The sequence below is a fragment of the Ambystoma mexicanum genome, chromosome 7p (genome assembly GCF_040938575.1).
Source record: "Ambystoma mexicanum isolate Mex_15411 chromosome 7p, UKY_AmexF1_1, whole genome shotgun sequence".
Classification (NCBI taxonomy): Eukaryota; Metazoa; Chordata; class Amphibia; order Caudata; family Ambystomatidae; genus Ambystoma; species Ambystoma mexicanum.
Window position 1 is genome coordinate 80452204 of NC_090939.1, and position 22384 is coordinate 80474587.

Below are 22384 nucleotides of genomic sequence, written 5' to 3' on the forward strand. Positions count from 1 at the left end.
TTAGGGCACTCCAGGAACGGGGTTGTAGGTAGGGTGCTTTTGGGGGGGACCTGAGCGGGCGTAAGGAACACCCACTGAGGTGTGGCGGCATGTGCCCAGGAACGAAGGTTCAGGGATAACCAGGACTCAGGAGGAGCCTTGGACAGCTTCGGAACTGGACGCAATGTGGCCAAAAGCATATGGCTGTGTAATTATTTTTGTTGTGTTGTATTTTCTGTAAGAAAATAAAATGCCTACGGCCTACAACTTTTCCATACACATAAGTTGTCTGTAATGTATTACTTAGGTAGGGATCTGGTAAGAGAAGCAAAGTGAACCCACACTACTCAGCCTATGACCCAGGCCCCGGGCTGCATGAAATGCGGTACGATAGAGGGTCTGGGAGTTTAGGCGCGGGGTGGGGGAAAATGGCGCGAAAGCGTAGGGAGCGGCGTCCGAATGGCGCCACAAGAAACAAAAGCCCAGGAAGGACAGGAAACAGCACCTGGGAAAGTGTGAATTGTAACAGCAAGGAGTCAGGGGGGTAACCCGGCCGCCCCCAGGAAGGAACAAAAGGCAGGGGGGGTATAAGTAAGCCTGGAAAAGGAGAGGCGGCACAAATCAGGTAAGAGCTCACCTCTCTCGGGTAGGCTCTTGGTACCTGGAGAAGGGGAAGGAAAAACGTTTTGCCACCCAACCCACCCTACAAGAAAAAACGGAAGAAGAGGTGGTGCAGGCAGGAGCCAGTACGCCGAGTACTCTCTCGGTACACGGTCCATAAAAGTAGGAGCGGGCAGAAGTAAGAACGCCGAGTACCCTTTCGGTACACGGTCCAAGACACGTCGTAGGCGGCATGTTCCCAGGAACGAAGGCTCAGGGATAACAAGGACTCAGGAGGAGCCTTGGGCAGCTTCGGAACTGGACACAATGTGCCCAAAAGCATATGGCTGTGTAATTATTTTTGTTGTGTTGTATTTTCTGTAAGAAAATAAAATGCCTACGGCCTACAACTTTTCCATACACATAAGTTGTCTGTAATTTATTACTTAGGTAGGGATCTGGTAAGAGAAGCAAAGTGAACCCACACTACTCAGCCTATGACCCAGGCCCCGGGCTGCATGAAATGCGGTACGATAGAGGGTCTGGGAGTTTAGGCGCGGGGTGGGGGAAAACGGCGCGAAAGCGTAGGGAGCGGCGTCCGAATGGCGCCACAAGAAACAAAAGCCCAGGAAGGACAGGAAACAGCACCTGGGAAAGTGTGAATTGTAACAGCAAGGAGTCAGGGGGGTAACCCGGCCGCCCCCAGGAAGGAACAAAAGGCAGGGGGGGTATAAGTAAGCCTGGAAAAGGAGAGGCGGCACAAATCAGGTAAGAGCTCACCTCTCTCGGGTAGGCTCTTGGTACCTGGAGAAGGGGAAGGAAAAACGTTTGCCACCCAACCCACCCTACAAGAAAAAACGGAAGAAGAGGTGGTGCAGGCAGGAGCCAGTACGCCGAGTACTCTCTCGGTACACGGTCCATAAAAGTAGGAGCGGGCAGAAGTAAGAACGCTGAGTACCCTTTCGGTACACGGTCCAAGACACGTCGTAGGCGGCATGTTCCCAGGAACGAAGGCTCGGGGATAACAAGGACTCAGGAGGAGCCTTGGGCAGCTTCGGAACTGGACACAATGTGCCCGAAAGCATATGGCTGCGTAATTATTTTTGTTGTGTTGTATTTTCTGTAAGAAAATAAAATGCCTACGGCCTACAACTTTTCCATACACATAAGTTGTCTGTAATTTATTACTTAGGCAGGGATCTGGTAAGAGAAACAAAGTGAACCCACACTACTCAGCCTATGCCCAGGAGACGTGCCTGCAGGCTTACAAAGACCACCACCATGCAATCCAGGTGGGGAGGCTGTCCTAGCGTTTTGTCCGTCGTTCACAACAGCACTGCCAGATTGGATAGTGTCAATGGAGAGATGCCTGTAGGGTGCAGGAACTGAAAGAGGCACGTTATTAACCGTGCACAGAGGAGCAGATTGAGGGAAGACCGCATCTCTGGCAGCACACTGACACCTGCAGAATCATGGCGTCGGGAAGGGCAAGAAAAAAGAGAAAGTGGTATCAGACTTTTTTTTTTTTTAAACCGGAAAGTGTTAGTGCATAAGCAGAGGTTGGCGAGTGGCGAATCCTCTCGGCTGTCTTCTCCATCCTGTGACCCTGTTCTCGCTGCGCTGGGTCTCATTGAAAAATCTGTCTCGCGCTTGGAGGGTAAGTTGACAAACTTACTGAGGAAGTGGCCCAGCTGGAGTCAAGGATGTCTGTCCTTGAGTAGAAGGCATCAGAACTGAATCAGCAATATAATCGGTGTGCTCCAGCAGTGCAGCGACTAACCTCACGGGTGGAGGCAGTACGACGAGGAGGTAGAGCCATGGAGAACACACTCCAGGGTGACACAGCTGAGAATCTTGGGGTTCCCCATGGGTGTGGAAGGAGATGATCCTGCCACCTTCATAACGGAATGGCTGCCGGAAGCCCTTGCCCTGGATATGGAGGAAAACCTGGTGTATGTGGACAAGTGTTTCACAGGGCCTCCAATGGGTCAGAGGTAGGGGCAAAGGCCCAACACTCATTGTGAAAATGTCAGATGCCATGGATAGAGAAAGGATTCTGGCCGCAGCCATAAAAAAAGAGGCCTCGACCTATCAGGAAAACAGACTGTTGCTCCTCCCGGATTTAGCACCTGTAACTGCAAAAAAAGGGCAAAGCTGCATATCCTGAAGAAATCCTTCCTGGCTAAGGGGTCAAAGCGGGCCTCCTTTATCCAGCAATGTTATGGGTGTCGTGGAAGGACAAGGAGTATGTCTTCTGGGATGCAGACAACGCAGAGTATTTGCTTAAATCAATCCCCAAAAAGGCCAATATGGGGAACAGTAAGAGTAAGACCTGAGATATATTGGTACTAAAGTGAGCTCCATAGGCAGAGATCCTACTGTGGCCCCTACATGTTTACTACTGTGCCGTTCTTAGTTATACAGGGTTTGTTGTCCCTTGGGGGCTCCCCATGACATCGAAGAGGAGACTTGGACAGGTCTCCCGCGCCGGGTCTCAGTACGAACTAGTTAATACCCCCCGCCCTCCCCACATCCACTAGGAGGTCCCCCAGAGGTGCCCTTCAGTTCCCAAAGCTGTATTTTTTGCATCCTTTAATTTCTCACTACAGAGTAAGGGAGCACCTTGTGTTAGTTTTTGTGTAAAGTAATGTATAAAATCGGAATAAAGATAAATAAAAAAAATTAAATGTAGAAACATTAGGCAGCCAGATGGGCATACTTTGCCCACTATGACTTTTTTACACCAAGAATCTCGTTGCTGATGCCCTGTCTAGACATGATCAAGACTGCGCTCTTCACTCTGGAAACTCGGGAGCTCTTATTGGCCGGTAGGAGATTCCTATTCTCATTCAGCTTTTTTTTAATGAAGTACTTGAAGCCACCAACAATATCTGTAACTGTAACGATAACTCCTCTGATGTTTTGAGGGACCTCCAAAGCCACCAAGCATATGCCTTTAGAGGTACAAGACCGTCCATACACACAATACCACTACGAGAGCAGGCACTACGTCTCTGCCATGATTAACCTGCAGCTGGTCGCTGATGTGAGACTACGATTTTAACTTCTTTTTTAGATACTTTTGTGTGCTGAAATGGCAGATGGATTTTTCCAAATATGTCAAAACCTGTCTGACGTGTGCTCAGAATAAGTATTGCACACAACCCATTATGGGGTCAAATGTACCTCTTCCCGTACCAGCGAGACCATGGTAGGCTATATCTACAGATTTCATTGTTGAATTAATTTCCTCTCAGTGCCTAACTGCTATAATGGTTACTGTAGACTGCTGTACTGAGACTGCACACATTGATGCCTTGGTCAAGAGTCCCTCAGCCACAGAAATGGCAGCATACTTGGAGTTTTTTGTCTTCATGGCCTGCCAGCATTCATTGCCCCGGACCGTGGACCCCAGTATGTGTCTAGATTCTGGAAGCACCTCTGCAACATTCTCCAGATTGAAAAGGAATCTTTCCTCGGGATATCAACTTCAGACTAATGGAGCCACAAAAAGGGTGAATCAGGTGTTGGGGCAGTATTTGCGCTGTTTTACCACCAGAGTCCCTTATAACTGGGATCAGATTTTGCCCATTGCAGAATGGGCCTATAACAATGCACTGCATGCTGCCACAATAACCTTGCTTCGAATTGGGTTCCATCCTCGCTTGTTTCTGGATTTCCCTGCTCCCTACACACTGGTGCCCAACGTAGATCTGATGGTCTCTGAGATACAAGAAGGACATAAGAAAATCTCTGAGCATCTTCGAATGGCTCAAAAGGCTATGTAATGATATCAAGACCATTGTAGGGCATCAGAACTGACCTTTCAGGAAGGTGTGGCTTGCATCAAAACTCCTCCCACGTCATTTTGTTCTGTGCAAACTGGCATCCCGCTATGTTGACCCTTTTATGATTCTTCGTAAGATCAACCCAGGAGCCTTCCGTCTCTAGCAACCAGTCTCCTGGCATTGGATACACCCGGTATTCCACTCTTTGCTTCTTCGTGGGTACTTATCGGATCATTTCCATTGCAAAGGGCTTGGACTGCCTCCTTCTGCTATGAAAGGAGAAGAACCATAGTTTGAAGTGTCTCAGTGATTCCCAATACCGTTGTGGGAAACGGGGTACCCATTGTGTAACCAGACTTGGGAACCTGCCAGCCATAGCAACACCCCAGTGTGTAGCAAGTTCCATTGTCTGCGTTGGGCTAGCCCGGTTCCTCTCACCTGGTCTGGAGGTATGCATTCATGTTTTCACGCTACTTAGGGCCTCTAGGGTCTCGGTATGCGTTCGGGAAACATAACTTTAGGTAGCGGTCTAATATTCCAGGCTGGCTGCATTATCATGCATGCTCTGTGTTTACACCAGAATCTTCTTCAGCCTTGTCGGGACCATGCGTTTGCGTAGCAATGCTTTGAGCATTGCAGGTATGCAGTTTTTCCATTCTTGTTTGTCTTCCTGTTGCTTTTGTTTGCTCTTCTTCCCATCTCGCTCGCCTTGGCATGCCTTTTTTGCCCGTTTTTGCATGGATTCCAGTTCTCGGATTACTTCTTGGAACCATTGGTCTCCTTAAATGCACTTCATACTACCAGCTGAGCTTTTCACACACTTGGACTGGGCTGCCTCCTGGGGTGGGCCCGCCCGTTGTCTGATTGCATTCAGTCTCCCTGCTGGCCTCCCATAGGGACAAGACACTATCTTTTCAACACCAGGGACCAGAGACCAACTCGAAGCTGAAATACCCCAGAGAAGGTCGACTCAAAAGGTGAGCCAAGAACAGACGTTGGTGAGCCAGGTACAGCCACTGACACACTGAGTCAAATTCTGATCCACAATTAACTTCCATGAAAGCCATATAGGCTATAGACATTTTGCCTCTTGTAAAAACCTCTTCTGAGGGTTTTCTCCAGACTGGTTTCTTTGAAACCTGATGTAGCCACAGACAACTCATTTCTTGACCAATCTTTGCTTATTTGGCAAACGCCTCACTGAACGTGCACATTCATTACCCTTTATGCCTTCACTATAAGGTTCTCTAAAGGTGAGCCCTTAGTAGTTAACCATTTGCATAGGTTGGTGATGCGAGCATGCCCAGGGACCAGCAAAGCAGAAGTATCGATCTAGTAACTCTTGAGGTTCATATTGAGATGCAAACATGACATAGTTTCTCTTTTTATGACTTGTCGCCACTAATTTCTCTAATTTGTAAGACATTCCAGTTTTCTGACAGTTTATATGCTTATGTCCACAGGTGACACCTGTCTATGAAGAATGGATCACTATTGACTGGTACCAGTTTTTTTGCCAGTGGGAAAAGCTGCCCACTTCAATGAAGCGAGTGGCTGAGCTGGTGGGGATTGAGGAAGGGTTCCTTGCCCGCTCCGTCAAGGGAAAAATCATAGCAAAAAATGAGAGACAGCATAGACAAATGGCGATCCATAAACGGTAAGGACTTCAAGATATTGTCTGGTGTTGTGCACCTTTGGTGAGCTTTTTTCCCAATGTTTAGCAAGTCTAAACTTGTGTAACGAAAACTAAATGTTAATTAGATTTTCTAGGGCAATTTACTTAGTTTGCTACATGTAACCCATCAAGAGGTAATCTTGTGCGAGTGTGGCATTGCGGTGGGCAGGGTGTTGCCACGCTTCTGGTGAACTCATCAGCCTTGTAGGTGACTGTGTTCTCTTAACAATTCAAGGTGAGGAAATGGTGCCCAATGACAAAGGTGACAGAAGCATTACGCTCCAGTGAACTCTGGGGCCTTTGGCGCTGTGCAATATCCATTGAACCCATCACAGTGATTGGCTTGCCTCTCCTTGGAGATTAACTTTATTTTCCAATTCTCTCTCATCCTCGGATCCGCTCAAGCTGGGGAGGCAATCTTTTAATTGTTTTGCACCGTCCTAGTGAGCCGTGCCTCACCAAAGTGCCGCTTATAAATGTGCAGCGGCACAATGAACATACATTTTGCTCATTTCTGACTTTCATATTATACTGGCACTTAAGCTGCTTCTGGAGGCTCCCAATTGTAGCAGATAAAAAGGTACTCTGATGCAAGGAAGTACAGTGATGTACTCTGGTTTAGTGTGTTGAGGACAGATTGGAGCTACACTCACTTTAGACCAGCATCACTACCTTAGTCTCTAGACCACACCTTCTCCCAATAAGTAAAGGCTTGTTGGATTCTACAAGGAAAAATAAGTGCATCTCTCAACAGGCCCCTACTTAACTGTCACATGCCTGAAGTTGCACCACTTCGCCAAGGATTCTCATACTGACCAGTCAACACTTGGATGTATACATATGTGATTTGTAATGAAGATGCCGACTGGAAGCAACCTGCATACATAACATTAAAATGCAGTATATTCATCCACCAGTTTTACTCCTTAATGGAGCACATGAAGCAGCCTTTGCTTTAAGGTGCAACACTGTCACTATTGTTTTTTTTAATCTATTTGTACTATTTTTACTTGCCTTTAGCCTATTTCTAACCATTCCAAATTTGGCAGGTGAGTGAACTGGTGCACAGAGGAAAATGTTTGCTATCTGCATAGGGCCGTAGGCTGTGGTCAACTTTGGGAGCCAGTACTAGAGATCAGATTTCCTGCGACCACAGTTGCCAACCTGAGTCAGTAAACCACCCAAGGTGGCCATGCTGACTCGTATGACAAACCAGATACATTGTAGCACTCCTGAAACTTTGAAAAACTGATGGTCTGGGCAGAGCCAGTTGCATGCTCGCCTGACAAGTCACAGACCGAACCTGAGCCCATCTGACGATCAATGACTAGACGAATAGCAAGCCCAACTATTAAGTTTGAGAGAAGGGAACATGTCAACTCTAAGCGCAAAAATGAACTTTGAAACACATTATGAATTCAGTGAAAACTTTGTGACATTTGCAGGTTCGGCAGGGATTGTATCCCATATATAATATAATATAAGGAGCTACAATAATTGAGGTGCGCTCACTTGTGGTGTGCAATGTGCGTAACTCTGTAGCGTAAGGAATAATATAAGAGGGTGTTGGCACTGTCCCTTAAACACAAGATAAGGAAGGAATGGTGAGATAATTGAATGGAGTGACTTTTTATAGGTATGGATGAGGGGTTTTACAAAGACAATGGTGTGCACTTCCTTAACAATAACATATAATGAGAGCACGGGAGATAGACAATGCATCAACCTATTGCCGTAATCTTTATCTTTTGCACAGTACAACATTGAACAGAAAGTGATAATCACATTAAAGGGGTAACGAGAGCTTGCCCTGTCCATTTTGCAAAAATTGTTCGATACACGGACATCATGAACTGCCAAGCCCATACCTTGTTATTAAATAGAACAAAGAGCATAAAATACAAACATCAACCACACCACATGACAAACTAATACACAACAACAGAACAAACGCCCCCATAAGTGATCTCATTAGGACTTTGATTGCCTAGTTTTTATTTCGAATGGGATTGTCCCCTCCAACGTATATTGCACATCTTTGACATACTTCAGAAATTTCTCGACAGAGGGCGTCCTGCGTCTATGGTGTCGGGTCGATGTGCCTCAAAGGCCTCAGTCAACGAAAGCAACGTCACCGGATGTTATAAATAGGGCGCACAGCACCCTTAGCCTCAGTTCTGTTTTTTCTGCAAACGTGTTTGCTTCGAGAACTCTGCACACCTTGTATATTCTTCGTGAAGATGTCTTCTTCATCTACCCCTCCGACTCTGCAGTCTGGCTTTAAGACTTGGCAGGACTTTAAGTCTAAGATATCGATTACGGACCCACCGGCATTTGTTTGTGGTGTCTGGGCGAGAGTCATGAGACCGACAACTGTTCGAAATGCCAGTCGCTGACTACTAAGGCCTTGCGGGAGCATAAGGGGGAAGTTACAGGTAGGTCAGGGTGCTAAACCCAGTAAGTGCTGAAAAGCTTCAAAAGGGATGTCCACTGACGATTCAAGGATAACTCTTCTCGTCGGCAGGAGTCCCGGGGATCTCGATCCCGGAGTCGGTACTGCCACTCGTCCTCGTCTCGGCACTCTCGGAAGCAGCGTCACCGGTCACCTTCCCCGTCGGATGATGGCGCCGTGAGGAAAGTGGTTTGTCCCGCTAAATCCTCGACTCCTGAGGAATGGGAGGCCTTCAGGGAGCAAATGCTGGCGATTGTTCAATCCCAGGGCACAGTTCCGTCCGCGCCTTCAGAAGAAGCCGGCAAGGGACGGCCTTGGTTCGATGCTCGTGTGCCTTCGGGTCTGGCTCATCGGCGCGATAAAGGTTCAGGTTGATCGCCAGAGACATGCTAGGTCCAGGTCTCGTCTTCCTCACCGGCGAAACCGCAAAAGTCTGGTAAGTGATCGAGGTCAGCGTCGACTCAGGCAGCGCTATGTCCGTCGGATACGGAGGTCGGTGCTTTGCCTTCACTCCAGCCCTCGGTACCGTCGGCACCGTTGTCGATGCCAAAGCCGTTGTTGCCTTTGCGGCCATTGGGCCGGAATTTGCCGATGGAGGTCCCTGGTACTGTGGATCCTACAAGGAAGACTAAATCCAAGTCGGTGAAGCCTGTTGGGGACTCCAGACCCACTGCTGTCCCTAGGCAGGAGTTCTTCTATCCATACCTTTGTCAAACATTACTCCCTGGATACGCTGCATGGTCAAGATATTGCCTTTGGTAAAGCGGTTCTTTATTCTGCCATCTGATTGGGTATTCTAAATTCTTCTCCCTCCTCCATTTTCTGGTACTACTTTAAGAGTCTGTCAAAGATGTGGAATATGTTGGAGGACACAATCCATTCGAATAACAAGTTACTAACTGGTAACATTCTTTCGAATGGATGTTCCTCCAACGTATTCCACATCGCCCTCCCGGCCTGCCCCTCTGGAGAATTTCCTATGCTATTGCAGCTTGCATTCCTTCATGGCTATGTGCAGTCAAGCAGGCATTGTGTACGAGCAAGTCACACGTGATGGAGGAAAAAATATAAACTGAGGCTACGGGCGCCGTGCGTCCTATTTATAACATTCAGTGATGTTGCCCTGGACGGAGGCCTTCGAGGGACATCGACCCAGCGCCATCGACGCATGACGCCCTCTGCTGAGAAATATCCGAAGTAGCACAGCTGTGGACATTACATGTCAAAGATGTGGAATACATTGGAGGAACTTCCAGTCGAAAGAAAGTTACCAGTTGGTAAATAACTTGTTCACCTCATTTATAAGCTAGCTTCCATTTCAGCCATACATCTCATTAAATGGTGCCCACATTTACAAGTAATCACTCAAATTTCTGCTTTCCCATCATGAACTTCTCATAGCTTGACAATGTCTGAAGATCCAACAACCAACTATCTACAAACAGTATTTTCCTAGTTTTCCAAACTCTTAGAATCTGCTTTGCAGCCACCACTAGCATTTTATCAGTCCAGGTCCCGTGGCATTTAGCTACATCACATCTTACTGAACCTGCAAGTAAAATCACTCCATATGCTGACCTATGAAATGTCATACCCAGGATTGCTTCTATTCTGTCAAGAATTTCTCCCCAGAAGTCTATATATGAATCATCTAAAGGCATCATTTTCATGGATCTTGTTATCATATGTGGAGGTGAATCAAACATGCTACATGCCACAGGTCTTACTTTGATTGGTTCATTTAACATGCCCTGCCTCCGACAGCAGCTCTCTCAACTTAACAAACCTCCTGAACTCCCTCTGTCCCAGGCCAAAAAACGTTCTTAATCTGTCAAAGGGATCCTTCTGCCCGTCCTTCAAACCATCCGCAATTCTCAAGATCCCTTTCTTCACCCAGCTTCACCAAGACAGAACCTTATTCTCTACTTGTAGCCCCGGGTTGTTCCATAATGAGGCACTATAGTGAATCAGTAAAATCTCACCACAACCAATCAACCACGAGACCAGTGCCTCTCTACTCTCCTCCGTAGTAGGTAACTTTGTTGCCAAAATAGGCATCTTTGCCATTGAATACTCCTCCTTTAGAACAGGTGAAATCTTTCCCTTTCAACAGATAGCCAGAGTGGTGTGGAATCTGTCCTCTCAGTGATGTAGAACGCAGTTTTTTCCAAGAGAAAGCCCCCTTCGATATTTGCCCCCAACCCGCTAACTAACTGAGCACTCCAAGATGTATCTTGGGATTCTCTGTCTCTTACCCTATAAAAAAGTCTAACACTTTGTCTCAATGGGTTTGATTGCTGGTCTAGGAAATTTCAGGGTAAGTGTCTGGGTGATATATACAACTTTAGGCAGCACCATCTTAATTGCGTCCACCTTCGCCCAGAGGTTAAGGGTCACGCGGTCCCATTTGCGCACGTCCCTTTCAAGTATGTATCAGTTTAGCCACGTTGTCTTCAACTATCTTTATTTCTCAATACAAATAGATTCCCAAGTATTTCATACTCGTATCCGCCCATTGGCATTTCTACAAGGTCAAGTCTCCACGTGGCCAGCGTAGTCCAACCAAATAATTCCATGATTTTTCCGAGTTAATCTTATGACCTGACAACAGACTAACTTCCTCAAATATTTCTCCCAATTCCTTCGGGTTTGTCAGAATCAGTCATGTCGTCCGTTTATCAGAGAACCTTAATTTCACCATCCCCCACCATTAAGCCCCGTCGAATCTGTTCTTGTCTGATATAAGCCACCAGAGGCTCCAGCTTTAAGTAGAAAAGAAATGGCGAAAGTGGGCTCCCTGCCTAGTGCCCCTTGATAATTGAAAAGGTGCAGAGAGTTCCCAGTTTATCAGAACCTGTGCACTGACAGAATGTCAAGTAGAAATTGCTTTCAGAAAGTTGGTCTCGAACACCATCCTGTTAAATGTAAAATTAAGAAATTTCCATTTTACTCAATCAAATGCTTTTTCAGCATCCTTGAAGATCAACAACAATGTTTCCACCTCGGTTTTTGGAAGCCCCAAAATGTCTAAAATAGTCCTAACATTGTGGTGACCATGTTTCTCCAGCATGGCGTCTGGCATGGATTCACATGCTCATGAATATTCCCCGTCGTCAGGCTGGGAATCCTTGCTAAAGAAAAAATCAGTTTGTTTTGTTTCTGAACTGTCTTTCTACTAATAACCAATCACTGGTCCCTGGGTCATACTACCCCCAGCCAATGACTGTCCTCTACCTAAGCCCCTCCTCTGGCAGCCATCTTCAGATCTTTACCGCACGTTCAATTGTTGGGAGTCCTCGTGCTATAACTCTCGAGCTTTTACTGCGTATTGCGTTTTTCGAAGAGTTTACTTTTATTTTTTCGGTCAATTCGAGCCTCAAGCTCCACCGATTCTTATTCCCATCAATGAGGACCCGTTTTGGAATTTTCTACGCCCCTCAAGGGCAGATTGAATTACACATGTTGGAGGATTCCGGAAGACCTTTGAGGCCTACCCTGTCGGACATGGCCCAGGACAAAGGAGATGCGACGCCTACTGGATCCAAACTGTTCAGGAACTGCCCAGGATGTGGACTGCAGAAAGTCTTTAAGGAGGACGAGCACTCTCGGTGCCTCTACTGCCTACACGCCGACAAGTCGCACGTGGAGGAGGACACTGCGTTCTGCAAGAACATGACCGACCGGACCTTGAAGGACCGTCGTAAACGTCTTGGTGACTGGCTGGAGGTGAAGAGGCCAGCAGCAGGTGAGAAGAAGTCCGAGCGGTCTTCTAAGACCTTTGAGGGTGCTCTGGCGACGGGGGCCCAACAAAAGGCAAAGCAGCGTGAGTCCGCGGGTACCGGGAGTGCCATTGGTTCGGGCTCCTTGGCTGCCAGGCAGGGCACAATGCCACCGTCGCCATCATCCACGAGCCAACGCTCTGGCTCAGTGAAAAGGAAGTCGGAAAACCCAGGTAAGCTTCAGGAGAAGCCCCAGTCGATACCGACGGAGAAAGCCAAGGGGGGGCGAGGCGGTGACCCTCCCCCTAAGGTGAAGGCCTCAGATGCGCCCAAGGTCGTGAAGGCCCTGATTCACCCGGCGAAGCCCTCGATTGAAGGAGTCGTGGCGGCCCTGGCGAAGCCTGTGGAGGCTACCCCAGTGGAGACTACTTCCGGGCCTAGAGTTTCCCTGCCACCCCGAAGGGAATCCTCTTTCCAGCCTATCGAGAAGACCCCTGTGAAACCCCGGGACGAGAAAGAGTGGGCAGGGGCACGGTAGCCCTAACAGACACAGATACCACCTCTGAGGATGAGCTGGCTGGTGTCAAAGCTATCCTGGACAAGAAGTTCGAGGCCTACGGGAGGGATCCTGAGGCAGCGGACACAGAGAGCAATGGTGGAGCCAACGAGGAGCCGCGGGCCGTTGAGGAAACGGAGGACCCCGCGCCCCAACCATCGCTCCCGTCGCAACCGATATCCACACCACAGGACAATTCAGGAGCAATCTTGATGGCTTTGCACATCCTGTGTACGGAGATAAGGACAAGGTTGACCTTACCACCAGCGGACGATCCAGCGGCGCCTGGACCATCGGGGAGCCTACCGAACAATCTGAGGCGAATCCATCCTCCCTCCCCCTCCCTTCCATCCTTCACCTCCATCCCCTCCACCAAGGGATGAGATGGGAACTGAGTCGGGGACGGATGACAACAGTGGTGACGACGGGATGGATCTCCCATCACCCCCTGGCCGGGCCTCCCATCCCGATGAAATGGGCCCTTTTCAAGCCATGATCGCCAGGGCATCAGAGCTTTTCCAGCTATGCCCCAAGGCCAAGAGGAAGACAGTCCTCTCTGTCCCGTTACTGGACGACATCTGGGACGAAGAACTGTCCCTGCTGAAGAACCCATCCACGGCCCCTTCGAAGAGGGACCGGTACGAGAAGAAGTACCGGGTGCAAGACTCCGCTCCTATGTGCCTCAGGGCACATCCGTCCCCGGATTCGGTGGTGGTCGCGGCGGCCAAGAAGAAATCGGCAGGGGCGACGGCATCAACTTCCACTTCCCCAACTGACAGCGAGGGGAAGAAGCTGGACGCCATAGAACGACGGGTCATCTCGTCGGCAGCGACGACTATCAAGGCGGCCAACACACTCGCGATTGTGGTGCGCTACGACAGGGAGCAGTGGTTTATGGGCAAAAGCGTTTGCCTTCGCTAGCGCGGTTGGCTAAGGGCCACCGATTTCCGTCAGGACGTGCACACCAGGGTACTGGACATGCCCTTCAATGGGAACAACCTGTTGGGCAAGGCAGTGGCCGAATCACTGCAGACCATCAAGGCGGATACCGAGACAGCCCGGGCATTGGGTTCTCTCCATCAACGACGTCCGTCCTTCTGGACCTCCGAAGGCAAGTCTCAAGGTGCCTCCAAAGGATTCGGCGGCAGTTTCTCCTCGTACCGCCAGGCGGCCCGCTCCTCGTCGCAGCAAGCCTACAGAGGCTGCAACAAGACCTGAGGACACCGTCGCCAAGGAGGCCAAGGTGGCAAGGTCTTGGCGAAACAAAATTGAACCGGCCGTGACGTCAGGGGCCCCCACCTGAGCACCCCGGTGGGAGGCCGGCTGGCGAATTTCGTCAGCATGTGGGAGTCCATCTCCACCGACCGTTGGGTGCTAGATGCCCTGGCCCACGGGCACACTTTGGCGTTCCAAAGAAAGTGTCCCCGTTTACCACCTGTGGCTAGGAAGGAAAACCATGTGCCACCCTTACTTCTGGAGGTACGAACAATGCTAAAAAAGAGCGCGATAGAACTCATCCAGAAGAGGCTCCAGGGCTCTGCAGTATACTTGCGGTTCTTCCTCGTCCGAAAGAAGACCGGCTGCTGGCGGCCTATCCTAGACCTTCGGCTCCTCAACAAATAGATCATGTTCCAGATGGTCACTTCAGCATGTGCTGGGACAACTGGAGGAGGGCGACTTCTGTCGTTGCTGGACTTGGAGGATGCCTACTTCCACATCACCATACACAAGGGGCATCGAAAGTTCCTACGATTCGTGATCCAAGGGTGGCACTACCAGTTCAAGGCCCTGCCCTTCGGGTTTAAGTCAGCGCCAAGGGTCTTCACCAAGTGCCTAGAACCGGTGGCAGCACGGCTGCGCCTGCAGGGGATCCACGTATACCCCTACCTGGACGATTGGCTCTTTCAAGCAAAGTCAAGAGAACTTGCTGTCGATCACACAGCGAAGACCGTCCGCCTGCTCAAGGATCTGGGATTCTCGATCAACTTCACAAAGTCCCACTTGGTACCATTGCGGGACGCCCTGTTCCTGTGAGCCAGACTCGACACAGTGGCACAGTTGGCTTCACCCTCGGAAGAGAGGACGAAGGCCATCCTGGGTAAGGTACAACGGCTGTTGACCATGGAAGTGGCCAGGGTGAGGTCCATCAAGTCCCTGCTCGGCATGATGTCATTGTGCATCTGCCTCATGCGTCTGTGCAGGTTGCGGATGCGGCCACTGCAGGAGTACCTAGACGCCCGTTGAATGCAAGCAGCGGGCAGCTTCGAAGACAGGATCTCCCTCAAGGAGACTTTCCGTCAAGCGATCTGGTGGTGGGGTAACCACGAGCACCTTGCGGCGGGCATGGACTTACAGACCCCAGCGCATCAGGAAACTGTGACGATGGACGCCTCCCTAGAGGGATGGGTAGCGCACACCAGAGATCTCCACGCAAGAGGCCTTTGGCTCCCAGAGAAGAGGTCCCTGCACATCAACGTCCTGGAGCTCTGGGCCGTGTTCTGGGCCTTCAAGTCTTTCCTTCCCTCCCTCAAGGGCAAAGTGATGAGGATCTTCACCGACAACACCACCACAATGTTCTACATCCGGAAGCAGGGGGGCACCAGATCCCCAGCCCTATCAAAGGAAGCGCAGTGGGAGCTTTGGCAGGATCAAGTGGATCTCCTATTCCGACGATGGGGCAAGCTCCAGATCGACCTATTCGTGACAGCGATGAACACCAACTGCCGGAGGTTCGCCAGCAGGTTTCCCCAGTCGGGGAGCATGGGCGATGCATTCTCATTCCCATGGGACGGCCTGTTCCTGTATGCATTCCCACCGTTGCCGCTGCTGCTGTGACTCATCAGTCAATTCAGACGGTCCTGGTGTAGAATGATCCTCGTTGAACCGGCGTGGCCGAGGCAGATTTTGTTCCCGGACCTTCGGGACATGTCAGCGCCCCCCTCCCACCTCCCCCAGTCAAACTGCCGACGGACGCGGATCTTCTCGCCAGGGAAGGATGCGCCCTCCTACATCACGACCCAGGATCGATGAACCTGCAAGCCTGGCTCCTGCAGCACTAGAGGTCGGAGGGTATGATATCCCGACGGACTGCAAGGGGGGGTGCTTGCAAAGGCCTGGGAGCCCTCGACTCTTGCGTGCTATGGACATAAATGGAAGAGGTTCTCTGTCTGGTGCCGTGCACAGAAGATACACCGTCTGCGGATCACGGCCCCTTAAGTGCTGCCGTACTTGCGGTCACTGGCCAAGGCGGGGCTGGCTCATGCCTCCATCAAAATCCATCTGGCAGAACTCTGGGGCGGTCGTCGCTGTGGTCTCATCGCCTGGTGATGGAGTTCATGAAAGGACAGTTCCGCTCGTTCCCGCCGGTGAAGGCTCCGGCCCAGCGTCGGAGCTCAACGTGGTGCTGACCAGGCTCATGGGTCCGCCATTCGAGACGCTGCATTCGGTACTGTTGAAGTTCCTATCGTAGAAGACAGCGTTTCTGGTGGCCATCATCTCCGCACGACGAGTGGGAGAGATCCAGGCCCTCTCCTGTAAACCTCCATTTCGAAGGGATTGTGTCCTCCGACGTATTCCTTATCTTAGATAATTCGTCTCCAGCTTGCTGGCCTCGGAAATGTTCTCTCGGTAGAGGGTGCTGCGCGTCGACGTCCGCCGAGTTGGTGTCCCTCGACAGCCACCGTATCGGCGCCTACATCACCATGCCCATAAATAGCCACACACGGCGTCCGTTGCTCAGTTCCATTTTTCTGCGCTTCGTGGGGCCTCGGAATATCGTTGCTCAGTTCAGTCAGATAAACCTCTTATATTTCCTCGTTAAAACCAACTCGTACTCGATGGCTTCCTCATTCGAACCGACGATTCCGCGGTCCAGCTTCAAAAAATGTCGAGACTGCGGAAAGAAAATGTTGCTAACGGATCCTCACAGGATCTGTTTGTGGTGCTTGGGAGTCGAGCACCATTGTTCGGAATGTGAGGACTGCATGTCTATGACGGCGAAAGCCTTGAAGGAGCGCAAGGGGAAGCTCGAGAGAGGTAAGTCAGTTAAAACCGCCTCGAAAGTTTCTTCCGTCGAGGCATTTGTCTCCTCGCCGTCGAAAGCATTCCCATTCTAGGTCTCGAAGTAGCTCCCACCACTCGTCGAGATCTAGACACTCAAAAAAAGAGACGTCGAAGATCCACTTCCTCGTCATCTTCTGTTTCCCCAGAAAGGGTCTCCTGCCCCACAAAACACAGCTCTCAGGCTGAGTTGGAGGAATTCAGGAAAAAGATGCTAAGCGTCTTCAAGAAAGCAGCCTCTACCCCCTCGAAGACAGCTGAGGGTGATACCCTGGAAAATCGAAACGCTGCGAGTCGTTGCACCCGGCGAAAGAGTCCACCCGAGAGCACCACGGGCCATCGGGTAGAAAGGCACCATCTTCGACACCGTTGTCGAAAGTCCCTTCGCCATCGACGCCGTTATCAAAGGGTTCTTCGACGCATTGGTCGATCGAATCGACGCTGATAAAAGAAAAAAACACGACTACTTCACAGCCAACGGTTATACCCAGCGCCTCCAGCACGTGGTCGACATCCTCGAGCAGGATCCCGATCCTCTCGAGTTCCTCTAGGCGTCTTCCAGTTTTCTTGATGCCTTTCTCGGCACTTTCGAAGCCTTTCACATCAGCGTCGACGCCATCGACTTTTTCTCGACCAATAATGACAAGTTTGGCTCCATCTATGAAGAAGGGGAGGATTCTGATCAAGAAAGACCCTTCGGGCTGCAGAGGACCACACCACCTGTTTCAGAGGATCTTACCTCTGAGGAAAGAAGGTTGAAAGACCTACAGGAATCCTTACATGAGGCAAGTGGGTTGGACACTTCACCAGAAGTGGAATTTGCTAAACCAGACCCAGGGGAACATGCCGAAACCCCCTATAGAACCCTAATGGCAAGAATTATTGAATTCATGGGTTGGTCTGCGCCTTCACCTGTTTTTCAACAGGATAACCTTGCAGACATACTAGATAAAGGTCCACAGGAGGATCCTGTAGTCCCTTTCCAAACAGCTTTACAAAGGAAAATTTCATCAAATTGGGAAACTCCTGAGGTTATCCCTGCAGTCAATAAATTGTCAGCCAAGTATAGGGTAGCTGCGGCTGACCCTGAATATTTATCAAAACACCCGACTCCAGACCAGAGAGCCTGGCGGTTCAAGCGGCAACTTCATCAAGCAGCAGATCCGCTTATCCTACTGTTCCACAGGACAGGGATGACAAAAGGTATGATTCTATGGCAAAAAGTATTTTCTGCTTGTAGTATGGCATTGAAATCCATCAACGCCACTTGTACGCTCACCAGGTTCAGTCACACACTGTGGGAGTGTGCTTCATCAGCGGCTGACTGCATACCGGAAGGAGATGAAAGTCAAGCCTTCCTTAACATCATAAAAGATGGCAAAGATGCCATGTGCGAATCTCTTCAAACTCGCATTGATTCCGCTGACAGTATCAGCAGGGATGTTAGGGAGAATTCTCTGTTTAGGCTGAATTTCCTAACCTAGTGAGTCCCCCAGCAGCTTTGCAGGATTTTTGGGGTTTATTTTTTTCTCCTGGCAAGAGTTCGACTCTTTTACCCTCACTCTTGGACATGATTTGAGTGTGTTTCTTTGAATCTAGATGTGTTTAATCGGCTATCGGGTCTTTTACCCCATAGGGCTTCATGTGTTTCTGTAATGTGTGTTACACAGCACCCTCAGTGCAGTAACACAGGGGTGTCATAGTGACCCCCAAGTATAGACTCCATACCCTGGGACTGACTACTGTCTCCCAGGGCATGTAAAGTCACCATTGACTTTACTAGTCTTAAATTCTGAACAGAACCAGTACAAACCATCATATTGTGGACGTACTGGCTGGGGCAATTCAATTTCCCCAGGGTCTGTTAGCCGAGGGGGCACGTCTCCGTCCCCCCTGATCGAGTTTTGGCTGATGGCAGTGGATACTACTTTTTATATTCAACCACAAATATTTTCCTATGGGATTTCCCATTGTTTTAGGCTACTATCTTCATTTAATTATTTACAGTAGCCTCGAACATACCGCCGGTTTATTTAATTAATATTAATTCTCCGGTTGGTTTTTTTGCCAAAACTTGATTTTAAAATGGCGTTTGTGTTCTCTTCTGTGACTCCAACCCAAGTCGAGTCCTTTGTTCCACTTTTTGGCGGGCTTCTCCACAGAAGCCCTCCAAAGTGGTGCCACTCTGTCTGGGGTACTTAGGAGGGGTGGAGGGGGATTTAAGCACCATGGACTGAGTTGCCTAGGCAACTCAAGTCGCACTCCGTCCTGATTGGCCCAAGTGGTGAGCCGGCCGGCTCACCACTTAGCATGTTTGAGTGACAGGCTGAGTGAATGGGGGTTTGCTGCATAAAAGCAGGGCTTTGGGGACTGGAACTTCAGAAGTCGCCACAGGACCTAAGAATCCCACGAGGGAGAAGCTGAGCCGACCTGTCACAACACCACCACCGGTGGAGCCCTGCTGGACCGCCTCACCACTTTTCCCAACGACTGAGGAGATCTCCCGCCGGAGAGTCTTCTTCCTTTGACTGGTGGGGATAACCAGTTTCACTGTCTTTTCGCCTTCCCGACGTACCTCGTGGCCGCCTTGCCTGTGCCAAGCACCCCAGCAACCGGGATACCACGTTTTACCACGACCGTGAAACAAAGGTACCACCTTTAACCGGAAAACTCTGCGGCTGGTTTCTTCCCTGGTAGTGCAACGACCTTCATCTTTCCTCCAAGTCGAGATCTTCTCTTCCCCTGGACGACGAAGCAACTTGCACCCACTGCCAGGAACAACTGCCACCGCTGGAGGATCCTTCCCACTTAAGGTACCGTGTCCCGCCTGGCTTCCCTTGCTACCAACTGTACGGGGTAGATTTAGTCCCCGGCTTTCGAACCTGGGTTAGTCTGGGACACCCTGGCTAAACTTTCCTAAGCCTCTCTAAACTCTTTTTGAACCCTCTGCAAGACTTTCTAAGCTTAGTGTAACTGTGTGATCTTGAGCGCATTTGTGCTCTGCTCTCTCTAAGAGTGGGCCCTGCCTTTGGACTTTGGCTCACCAGTGACTTTTGCTCTTCTGCCTTGCTAACAGTGTTCCTGAACCTTAGAGTGGTGTACCTTTTCCATATTCTCTTTTTCCATCCCTTTCTCACAACCTTATTGGAGTGCCATCTAGTTAAGCGCTCACTTCTGTATGAAAATAAGTGGTGTTTTACTGTGACTTATCTGATGAGGAAAAAAGGGGTGTATATATTACAATAGTAACTGTGTTTAGAATATTTTACAACAAGAGTGCTGGAGTGTTTCAAACCGTGTGTTTTTAAATAAATAATTATATACTTTGATACCAAAGCTCTGGTCAGTGTTTGCTTGTATTATTGTATCTGAGTGCCTATCGTGTATACTTTGCATACTGCCTAACTCTCTTGAGGCAAGTCTGACTGCTCAGCCACAGCTACCAGGTAAACCTGGGTGGTACAGACTGCTACCAAGTGGGTTTACTGCCAACACCTGTAGTCTTAAATCTTTTGCAGTGTTCCCTAAGGGAACTGCACAGGTTTCTGCCTAACAAGGGCCATGACGGCAGGTACTACAATCCGCAGGCATGCGTGGTTACGAAAGTCTGGCTTTGCTCCGGATGTACAGGCCAGACTCATGAATGTGCCCTTTGACGGTTCTTCTTTATTCGGTAAAAAGGCTGATGACAGTCTGAAAAAGTTGCTAACATCTAAAGCAGCAGCAAATTCTTTAGGAGCTGCAATCTGCCAAAATCCTTTTCGCCCCTCAGGAACCTCTGGGAGAGGAAAGTCCTTTCGCTATTATTCCGCTTTCGGGAAAGGCAGAGGACAGCCGGCTCAAAGAGGCCAAAGGAGATCCAGCCGAGGTGGACGGGTCAAAAGTACTAAGGCCGCAGCAGCAACAGGTGCCTCTTTACCCTCGGCATCTGCATCAGCTGCCCCCAAACCACTCTGAGGTCTTTCCACACAAAACACCTGTAGGGGGCAGGTTAACTCACCATCTGACGGAATGGCAGGCTATTACGTCAGATGCTTGGGCATTGGAGACAGTTGCCCAAGGTTACTGCCTACCCTTTCTACGTATCCCTCAGAGTCATCCACCGGGCCACAGCTCTCTAAAAGTTCCATATCCGCTCCTCTTGGAGGAAATTGTAGACCTGCTAGAGAAAGGTGCCATAGAAACGGTACCTGTAGCGGAGAGGAACAAGGGCTGGTACTCCCCCCTACTTTCTCATACCGAAGAAGGACGGAGGACTGAGACCTAGCTTGGACTTACAAGAATTGAAAAAGTTCCTCAGGAAAAACAAGTTCAAGATGGTAACTCTCTCTCAGATCCTTCAGGCCCTCCAGATCCAGGACTGGCTGGTATCTCTGCACCGCAGGATGCTTATTTCTATGTGCCAATCAATCTCAAACACAGGAAATACCTGAGGTTCGCAATTGGCGGCTCTCATTATCAATTTCGAGTTCTGCCATTTGGGCTGACCTCCGCCCCGAGGGTCTTCACCAAGCGAATGTTGGTAGTGGCTGCAAGTCTAAGGAGGGAAGGGATCCATGTCTACCCCTACCTGGACGATTGGCTATTCAGAGCTGTATCTTCGGAACAAGCTCAGATCCAGCTAGATTATGTCTGCCACTTCCTTCACAAACTGGGCTTCTCCCTCAATTTAAAGAAGTCACAGATGATACCATCACAGAGACTCTGGTTCATCGGAGCAGTCCTGGACACTTCCCTGGGAAAAGCCTTGCCACCAGAGGTAAGGGCTCAAGATATTCTGCAGATGGTAAACAAGTTTTAAAATGCCCATCTCCCAGCCTTCGACTTTTTGAGATTGCTAGGCCTCATGGCATCCTGCATCTTCCTTGTGCCAGAGGCTCGCCTGAGAATGAGATCTCTCCAGTGGGCACTAAGAACCCAGTGGTCACAATACTCAGGAAGAATGACAGATCTCCTCCGGATTCCGGACAAGGTAACCCACGACCTTCAATGGTGGGCCTATCCAGAGAACATCTTGAAAGGAGAACTGTTTTGGCAACCATGGCCGGATATAACAGTAGTCACAGACGCCTCACTCACGGGGTGGGGAGCCCATGCCAACGACTTGAGCATCAGCGGTCGTTGGTCTCCATTGGAGTCCAGACTACACATCAACCTATTAGAGCTGAGAGCGATCAGACTAGCGCTGAAAGCTTTCCTGCCATCAGTACAGGGGAGAAATGTCCTTATGACAGACACCACGGTGGCCATGCACTACCTCAACAAAAGAGGAGGCGTAGGGTCACTGCCACTGTGCAGAAAGGCAATGCAGCTCTGGTTTTGGCCAATTCAAGAAGGAATCTCTCTATCAGCAGTTCACCTAGCCGGAGAGAAGAACTTGACAGCGGACGTTCTGAGCATGCAGAGCACAGTCTCCCACGAGTGGGAGCTAGCTCAGGAAGTCCTTCAAGAGATCTTCGCCCTTTGGGGAACCCCTCAGGTGGATCTGTTCGCCACCAGTACCAACAGGAAGTGCAATCTGTTCTGTTCAAGGGAATTTCCCCCGAGAGGAGCTCT

General features: G+C 49.8%; 1 protein-coding gene across 1 annotated transcript in view; it reads left to right on the forward strand.

Moving 5' to 3' along the window:
• Positions 1-22384, forward strand: part of POLQ (DNA polymerase theta) — a 1553125-nt gene that overhangs the window by 666080 nt on the left and 864661 nt on the right. The window contains exon 14 of the mRNA XM_069635828.1: positions 5831-6024. Coding sequence (XP_069491929.1) covers positions 5831-6024 — 194 coding nt within the window. The remainder of the gene's footprint in view (positions 1-5830; positions 6025-22384) is intronic.